A 9,691-nucleotide genomic window follows, 5' to 3' on the forward strand; every position below is an offset into this window, starting at 1 on the left:
GGACAAGAAGACAAAGGCAATGTAAAGGTGATGCTGATGTGTAGGAAAACTGGATGCGTTTCACCAAGCACAAGGGCCAGGCCTTGATCCCTGGCCTCTGAGAAGGGAGATCCTTTCCCTTCACATATTGCTCAGGGCTCTTCCTGGAGCAGTAGGAGAAGGGGATTTCTTTCTCTTCATGTCCAGTCTCAACATCCTGAAGTCAACTTTGTGGTATTATTTCTCTTTCATGCCATTTTTCCCTACAGAGGAAAGCTAAAGCATCTCCAAAACCACCCTTCAGGCAGTCTCAGGCTACTTTAGCTCTGCTTGGATGCTCCATGTCACTGAACCAGAGAAACCCAGACTTGGGTTTCAAGCCCCTTTACACAGGGCAGGTACTTTAGGCCTTGAACCCCTCCTCGGCACAAGCTCTCTGGGCAATATCCCGTGCCCTCAAAAACGAGGAGCTACACACTGTGACACCCATCTGCAGGTGGTGTCACACCATGTTTGAACAGTAACTATTTGAATGGAGCTGCAGAACAGGCTTACAGAAGGGTAGAGGCTGGAAGGCTGTTCAATTCCACTTTTTCTGTGCTTCTCATGTATACTGTCATTTTCTCTGAAGCTGAGTCCTAAATGTTGTTAGGCTGTGCAAAGGAAAAATTAGAAGGGCCAAAGCCCTTCCTTCCTTCCTTCCTTCCTTCCTTCCTTCCTTCCTTCCTTCCTTCCTTCCTTCCTTCCTTCCTTCCTTCCTTCCTTCCTTCCTTCCTTCCTTCCTTCCTTCCTTTCTTCCTTCCTTCCTTCCTTCCTTCCTTCCTTCTTTCTTTCTTTCTTTCTTTCTTTCTTTCTTTCTTTCTTTCTTTCTTTCTTTCTTTCTTTCTTTCTTTCTTTCTTTCTTTCCTTCTTTCTTTCTTTCCTTCTTTCTTTCTTTCTTTCTTTCTTTCTTTCTTTCTTTCTTTCTTTCTTTCTTTCTTTCTTTCTTTCTTTCTTTCTTTCTTTCTAAATACAAAGAAAAAAAAAGAGAGAATTAAGGAGAATCTTCTTTTTTACTGGATGTGGGAAAACAGAATTAAAAGAGATGATGAAAAGGCTGAGGTACTTAGTGCATTCTTTACCTCAGTGTTTTACAGCAAGACCAGTTGTTCGCCTAGTACTCAGCCCCTGAGCTGGTTGATAAGAGCCTTGAGCAGAATGAAGCTCTCATAACACATGAGGAAATAATTAGAGAACTGCTACTCCACCGAAATATATGGCCGCCTAGGGGGCTAGATGGGATCCACCCATAGATACTGAGGGAGCTGGCTGAAGTGCTCACCAAACTGCTTTCCATCATTTATCATCAGTCCTGGCTATCAGGGGAGGTCCCAGTCAACTGGTGACTAGCAAATATGACAGCCATCTACAAGAAAGGGCAGAAGAAGGATTCAGGGAACTACAGGCCTGTCAGTGTGACCTCAGAGCTGGGGAGACTCATGGAGCAGATTATCTTGAGTACCATCACGCAACAGGACAACCAGGTGATTAGGCCCAGTCAACATGGGTTTATCAAAGCAGGCCCTGCTTGACAAATCAGATCTCAAGGTGACAAATCAGATTGACAAGGTGATGTGCTCAGTGGACAAAGGAAAAGCTGTGGATGTGGTCTACCTAGAGTTCACTAAGGTTTTTGAAGCCATTTCCTGCAGCATTCTCCTGGAGGAACTGGCTGCTCAAGGCCTGGATGGATGTACTCTTCATTGGGTTAAAAACTGACTGTGTGGCCGGGTCCAAAGAGTCATGGTGAATGGAAGTAAATGCTGCTGGAGGCCAGTCACTAGTGGTGTCCTCCAGGGCTCAGTACTGGGACCAGTTCTTTTCAATTTCTTCAACAATGATCTGGATGAGGGAATCGAGTGCTCCCTCAGTAAGTTTATAAACAAGACCAAGTTAGGAGTGAGAGCTGATCTACTCGAGGGTAGGAGGGCTCTGCAGAGGGATCTGGATAGGCTGAACCCATGGGCTGAGGCCAACTCTATGAAGTTCAACAGGGCTATTTGCTGGGTCCTGCACTTGGGGCACGACAATCCCACTCATGCAGGGAGAAGAGAAGCTGGACAGCTGCCTGAGGATAAGGGCCCTGGGGATAGTGGTAGATAGTCAAATACGAGCCAGCAGTGTGCTCAGGTTGCCAAGAAGACCAACAGCATCCTGGCTTGTACCAGGAATACTGTGGTCAGCAGGATAAGGGATATGATTGTCCCTCTGTAACTCATTGTTGGTGAGGCCAAACCTCAAGTTCAGCTCTGGGGCCCCCTGTGTAAGAAGGACATGGAGCTATTAGAACGAGTCCAAAGGAGGTCCATGAGGATGATTAATGGACTGGAGCACCTCTCCTATGAAGACAGGCTGAGGGAGTTGGGGTTGTTCAGCCTGGAGAAGAGAAGGCTCTGGGGAGACCTCACAGTGGCCTTCCAGTACCTAAAGGGGCCTACAGGAAAGCTGTGGGGGACTCTTCATTAAAGAGTGTAGTGATAGGACTAGGGGTAATGGTTTTAAATAGAAAGAGGGTAGATTCAGGTTAGATATTAGAAATAAGTTCTTTACTCAGAGGGTGGTGAGGAACAGGCTGCCCAGAGAAGCTGTGGATGCTCCATCCCTGGAGGTGTTCAAGGCCAGGTTAGATGGGGCTTTGAGCAACCCAGTCTAGTGGAAGGTGTCCCTGCCCATGGAAGGTGGGTTGGAATTATGTGATCTGTAAGGTCCTTTCATACCCAAACTCTTCTGTAATTGTGTAAATATGAAACACAGCACCATACCAGCTACTAGGAAGAAAAAATTACTCTATCGCAGCCAAACCTAAGACAATATCCACTGCTTATTCTATATCATATACATAATGCTGAGGTCCAACACATCCCAATTAATCATCACCACCTTTTCTGTCTTTTGATATGCACACAAAAATATCATGACATTAGTCTATTGGTGTCGATAATAATGATAATAATGATAATGATAATGATAATGACAATGATAGTGATAATGATAATGATAATGATAATAATAATAATAATAATAATTCATTTTGTGTCCTCTTAAACTGCCTTTATCTCAGACCATGAACTTTTTCTTTTTTTTTTTTTCTCTCTCCCAGTTCTTTCCTCAATCCCATTGGATGTATGGCTTTGTAGTAGTGTTGAGCTGCCTGCTGGGTCAAACCACACCAAGTCTTTTTGGTGCCTAGTGTGGAGCACAAAGGTTAAGATGACAGAACTGACCACAGTGTTTTAAAAGTAAATTGTTATAAGCATTAGATCAGTTTAAGAGTTGCTGATAACAATGCTGTGTTTTTGCGTTTTTTATTTATTTATTTATTTATTTATTTATTTTAATCTGGGGTCTCTTGTGCTTGTTTCCAGAATTGTGTTGTATAGCACATTACTAACTGTCTGTCTTCCATGTCATGCTGTTTATCCCACTGTTCTGGGGGCTGGTTTAAGGTTACTCTTTTGCTGTATTGGATAACACTGACTTATGATAGGATAAATTTATTGCCACCTCTATACCTCAGGAACCATCTCTTAATCTCTTAGAAACTGTTAATAATGACACCCTTTTACACTCTTTGCCTTTTCTCCTCAGGGAGTAAATCTATGCAGGGCAGTGGGGGATGCTTTTCCCCACTTCTTCACTCTCCCTTTCTCCTTCACCTCCTGCTTCTCCTCCAGGCTAATTACACTAGCTCTTCAAAGCTTTGAATATCCTTGGGTTGATCAAACCAGCATGTTCCCATTGTGATGTTTCCTGAATATGATTTAGGTTTTGTTTAAGCTTAAACAACTACTTAAGTAGTTGAGATCTGCCCCAAGGCAGGACAGTTAGGAGTGGCATGGAGTGTGCAAGGATATGGGCAGTCACCTACAGCAGCGGGCACCTCCAAAGCTATGAAACTTCATCCCTGAGAAAAATGCAGAGTCCTAAAATATCGGTGAAATGCTTGAAAAATGTGTGTCATCGCCCTGGCAGTTGCAAAGGGACACAAATCACTGCAGTGTGCTGGGTCTTGCCCTATGCTTAACAAGTCACAGTTAACACCTCTCCAGTCCCTGTGACTTTTCCTACAGGCACACACCAGCCCCTGTGGAAGGTCGATCAGCCCCTTCAACCCTTGTGAAGGGCCCAGCAGCCACTCCACACCTTACAACAGGTCCTGCAGGCACTCCAGCTCCTGAGATGGGCCTAAAGTTAAACTGACCACTGTGAGAGGCCATATAGCTACTCCAAAACCTGAGATAGGCTCTGCAGCCACTCCAACTCCTCTGAAAGACCCTGTAGCCAGAACAGCTCCTGTCATGGGTCCTGAAGCCACTCCAGCCCCTGCAATGTGCCCCATAGCTGGGCCAGAGAACCAACCTGTGCCAGTATCCGTTGCCCCTACATGCAAGAGTAAACAATGGATGTGAAGCTCGTTTTTTCTTTAGAATGGAAAGAAACTCCTACCCAGACAAGAAAGGAGCAAGAAGAAGATGAGGCAGGTTTCTCCAAAGATGGGCCATCTTGGAAGCAGGAGGACAAAGCAGAAGAAATCATATAAGCATCAGAAACCAAGTGGTCCTTATCCCACTGTAAGCTATGAGGTATGGGAAAAGATTTCAGCCATCATCTCAGTGAGCACGTTGTCACCTGGCTGCTGCAGTGCTGGGAGAAGGGAGCCAATAGCTTGGAATTAGAGGGCAGGGAAACCAAGCAGATGGGATCCTCCTATAGGTGAGGGGTGATTGACAAAGCCATTGCAAAAGGGCACAAGAAACTTCATCTTGTCAGGCATCAAGAAAAATATATCCCTTCAAGACAGATCTGTATGTCAACCAGGAAAGTGGACCACCATGAAGAGAGGTATCCAGTACCTGAGGAAATTACCCATGCTGAAGGTGGACAACAAACAGCTGTCCACAGATCCAGATGAAGTCAAGTGCACATGACCCATGTGGCAGAAGTTTGTATGGAGTGCACCATCATCATATGCCAGCTCATTGGCAATAATGAGGTAGAAAGACCATGAGAAACCCACAGTGGATGAATTGGCTATCCAACTCTGGCAGTATGAAGAAAGTCTCTCTTCTTCCCGATGGACCTGCATCTCATATATGGAGAAACTGTCTGAATAGTTCCAAGAGCTGCAAGAGACTACATCTTCCTCCCCACCTGTACGAACCAATACCTCAGCTGTCAGGCGGAAGTGTCCCTCTACTCAAGAAAGGTGATATAGCGGGTACATACCATGTGCAACCCTGTGGTTTTAACTGTGTGACCACGGAGAAGCCATGAGAAAATGGGATGGAAAATCTACCTCCAGCCTAGAGGCACGGATACATGAAGCGCAAGGAAAAACATTCACAAAAAGTGGTTCTTCTGAGAAAATTGCTGCTCCTGTTTCTAGTGGGCAGTCCTCCAAACAGAGTGAATACTATGAATACTATGAATACTATGAATACTATGAGCAGGACTAGAGGGGCCCTGCCTCCAGCCAGAGGGGAGGAAGAGGGCAATTGGGTGTATTGGACTTTGAGGATTATGTCCTGGCACATAAATCCCAAGAATTAACTGTATTGGAGGCTGAAGTGAATCTAACTGGGAAGGAGTGGCAAATGCAACCCATTGGGACTGACCTGGAGGCTCTGTGCAACCTTGACATAGACTACTTCAGGAGAGGGTACGTCAAAGATCCACGAGAGTATTGGTGGACTTTGGCATAGCTGCCGTGGAGATGGAGGACATCAACCAGTTATGTCTACCTTGCCCACTCTCTCACAGGGCCCTTCTGCTGTGGAGGTGCTGATCGCCAATGAGCAGCAGGTGCCAATCACTACCACAACAGTGCACCTGAGGCAATACTGCACTAACAGAGACTCACTGATCCCCATGCATGAGCTGCTTCATTGACTGGAGAGCCAAGGAGTGATCAGCAAGACTCGTTCAGACTTTAATATGGCCATATGTCCATTGCATATGACCAATTCTGATGGTGAGAGGAAGCTAACTGTGGATTTTTGTGGCCTGAATGAAGTCCCAGCACCACTAAGTGTTTCTATGACAGGCATGCTAAAACTTCATTCAGTATGAACTGAAGTCAAAGGCAACCAAGCGCTATGCCACAATTAATACTGCTAATGCATTTTTCTTCAACCCTTTGGCAGCAGTGTGAAGGCCACACTTTGCTTGCAGTTGGAGGGGTGTCCTGTCCACCTGGAATGATCTGCCCCAGTGCTGGAAACAGAGCCCTACCAATTACCCTGGATTGATCCAGGCTGCACTGGAATGGGGAATCTGCTGAACACCTCCAGTACATGGTTTTCATCATCGCATGGGGCAACACAGCAGAAGTAGTATTTGGGAAAGGGAAGCAAATAGTCCTAATCCTTCTGAAAGCTTGTACTGCCCTAAACCAAAGTAAGCTCAAGGGACCTGCACAGAAGATCCTAGCCCAGGCTGGCCAGGTTCAGGGGGATCCCTGCTTGGGGAAAGGTTGGTCATCAGACAGTGGCTGATGAGCAATTGCATTCTGTGTCACTTGCTTTATACATGTAATAATAATAATAATAAAATGTGTTATTATTTCTTATTATTGTTACTGTTATTCTTATATCTTTATTTTCTGTCTTTTTGAAACTGCCTATATTTCAACAAATAAGCTACTGAGTGGTGGGTGTGAGCTAACAGCTCTGTGTTGCTTAGGTTCCCAACAGTTTAAAGCACAACAAGTTTGACAACCACACTCTAATAGCACAAATCACACTTGTAAAATCCGTCTCTCCTGTGTACAGAGAAGGGCAGTTGGTGATGAATTGATGAATTCAGTCTGCTTCAAACACCACACCCCAGCAGAGACCCTGTAGCCCTCAGGAGCTGTCAGTCCTGAGGCCTTGGGGACACCTCGAGGGAGCCCAATGGCACAGTGCAAGTGGTGCCATGGTCGGGTGCTGTGCTGCTGAGCTGGGCCAAGCTCCTGGGCCCAAGGGGAGCTCCTGGCAAGCGGGCAATGCTGCAGAGAGACAGCTCTGCCCAGGAGCAGCTCCTCTGCACAGCACAGCAGGGCTGGGGGCTGTGACCGCGGCTGGCATGGGGAGAGGAGAGAAGGAGAGAGGGCTTGGAGGCACTGAGGAGTGCAACAACTGGACAGCGTGTGACAGGACAGATCTGCAGGCTCTTCACACTGTGAGTCTCTGGCAGCATGCAGTGTAGGTGCAGTTGCCAAAGGGGTCTTCTACAGCTGGCACATCTGATGGATGATAGAATCTCTCAGGATGACTCTTACTCTACATTTAATGTGGAGTAGAAGGTGCTGTAGACAATGGCATTTATAAAAAGGCATTTCCAGAGGAAGACTGAAACTTGGTTAATCTGAAGAGGAAGGATTTTTTTTGTTTCTGTGCTTTTAGATTCTTGCAGTGGAGGGAAATCTGTGTGAGTCTGAGCACACAGCTTGTGGGATGGGGTCTGCTGGCCATGAACAGGGAAGAGACTTAGGGATAGAGAGCCAGCTCCAAGCAGGCACATGGGCAGGCAGCAGGGACACAGACAAGTGGTGAGAGGGAGCTGCTGCCAGAAATGCTGTGCTAGGAAGGGCTCAGGCACCTCCCTGCCATCCCCTGCAGGGCAGGTGCCTTCCCTGGGACATTCCCTCTTCTCCTCTCCCAGCAGCACTACCTCTGCTCTCAAGCCCCCAGCGTCCCCAGCAGGAGCTGCCTCCTCTGCAGGCAGAGCTGCAGCACAGGAGGGTCTGCTGAGTGTCTGTCTGTCCCTCCCTGCCCTTACCTCCCCTGGCAGCAGCACGCTGGCATTCCTCCTGGCTTCTCTACCTGGCCGTGATACTGCTGTTCTTGTTTCCAGGCTGGCTGGGGTGTGGGCTTCAGACGCACATGGAGTGAGCCCTCAGGGTGCTTGGGAGAAGGGGAGTATGGGGACAGGGTGAGGGGTCTGGAGATGTGCCCTTTGAGCCTGGATTCCTTTGCTCTCAGCAGTGTTCAGGTTCTTCTCAGGTGAACCTCTGAGTGCAGTTGTCCTGCAGCACAGATCAACTGAAACCACAGAGAGGATCCACGGAATCCACAGAATCCACAATATTTCACTTGCAGTGAAGGAGAAATGTGCAGGATTTCTGCCTTAGAGACTCTCCATGGAAGTGGTGGGTAAGCTAGAAGTAAAGCTCCAAGTCCACCTATGTTCTTTACCTATTGGTGTAGGACAGGATTGACTCCCGCATTGCTCACAGCATAGTCCTGTGCTCCAAAGGACAGCCTCAGGCAGCATCAATCCAAGTGCAAGAAAGGGATCTGCCAAATATCTTCCTGGAAGTGAGCTAACATGTTGGGAGACTCAAATGAAAAATGGAAATCCTTTTTCTCAGCTAATTCTATTGTTAATAATCACCATCTTTCTGTTCCTTGGGCAGGACCCCATGCCCAGAAAGAGCAAATGCCCAACAGCAGCTCTGTGAGTGAGTTCCTCCTGTTGGCTTTTGCAGACACACGCGAGCTGCAGCTCCTGCACTTCGCGCTCTTCCTGGGCATCTACCTGGCTGCCCTCCTGGGCAACGGCCTCATCCTCACAGCCATAGCCTGTGACCACCGCCTCCACACCCCCATGTACTTCTTCCTCCTCAACCTCGCCCTCCTCGACCTGGGCTCCATCTCCACCTCTGCACCTAAAGCCATGGACAATTCTCTCTGGGACACCAGGGCAATCTCCTATCAAGGGTGTGCTGCTCAGGTCTTCTTTTTAGTCTTCTTCTTTGGTTCAGAGTATTTCCTTCTCACTGTCATGGCCTATGACCGCTATGTTGCTATCTGCAAACCCCTGCACTACGGGAGCCTCCTGGGCAGCAGAGCTTGTGCCCAGATGGCAGCAGCTGCCTGGGGCAGTGGCTTTCTCTATGCTGTCCTGCACACGGCCACTACATTTTCCCTGCCCCTCTGCCAAGGCAATGCTGTGGACCAGTTCTTCTGTGAAATTCCCCACATCCTCAAGCTCTCCTGCTCTCATGCCTATCTCAGGGAAGGTCAGCTTCTCATCTTTAGTGCCTGTTTAACCATTGTATGTTTTGTCTTCATTGTGCTGTCCTATGTGCAGATCTTCAGGGCAGTGCTGAGGATGCCCTCTGAGCAGGGCCGGCACAAAGCCTTTTCCACGTGCCTCCCTCACCTGGCCGTGGTCTCCCTGTTTCTCATCACTGTCATGTTTGCCCACCTGAAGCCTTCCTCGATCTCTTCTGCATACCTGGACTTGTTGGTGTCATTTCTGTACTCGGTGGTGCCTCCAGTAGTGAACCCCCTCATCTACAGCATGAGGAACCAGGAGCTCAAGGATGCCTTGAGGAAACTGATGCATTGTTGTGTTTCAGAAACAAGAAATTTCCCTTCATCTTCTGCATATGACTGATAATGTAAAGCATTTCAGGCACAAGATGAGTTCTGGTGGGTTTTTATGGACATTTTTAATATTCTGCAGAGCAGCACCGTCTTGGGGCTGTATGGAATGGGAGTTGCATGGTGAAGGGGTGCAGTTCTGTCTGTCCAGGCCAGCACAGATGCACTCAGCTGCAAATTGTCCCCTGGGAGATTGTATGTCTCAGGAGAAGAGCAACTCCCTGTTTGTGTGCAGTGGAGATATGGGGAGAGAAACCCTTTGCTACTGGTGCCAGTAGCCACATTGTATGCACACAGGAGAA

At 47.6% G+C, this 9,691-nt stretch overlaps 1 protein-coding gene across 1 annotated transcript; it reads left to right on the plus strand.

Moving 5' to 3' along the window:
- Positions 1-8,439: 8,439 nt before the first annotated feature.
- Positions 8,440-9,402, plus strand: LOC309891568 (olfactory receptor 14C36-like; the record flags this gene model as incomplete). Its single annotated transcript, XM_082785925.1, has 1 exon — positions 8,440-9,402. One exon carries the CDS (start codon positions 8,440-8,442, stop codon positions 9,400-9,402), a length of 963 nt encoding a protein of 320 aa, XP_082642051.1.
- Positions 9,403-9,691: the final 289 nt, after the last annotated feature.

The sequence above is a fragment of the Aythya marila genome (assembly GCF_965140915.1).
Source record: "Aythya marila genome assembly, contig: HAP1_HAP1_SCAFFOLD_158, whole genome shotgun sequence".
NCBI lineage: Eukaryota > Metazoa > Chordata > Aves > Anseriformes > Anatidae > Aythya > Aythya marila.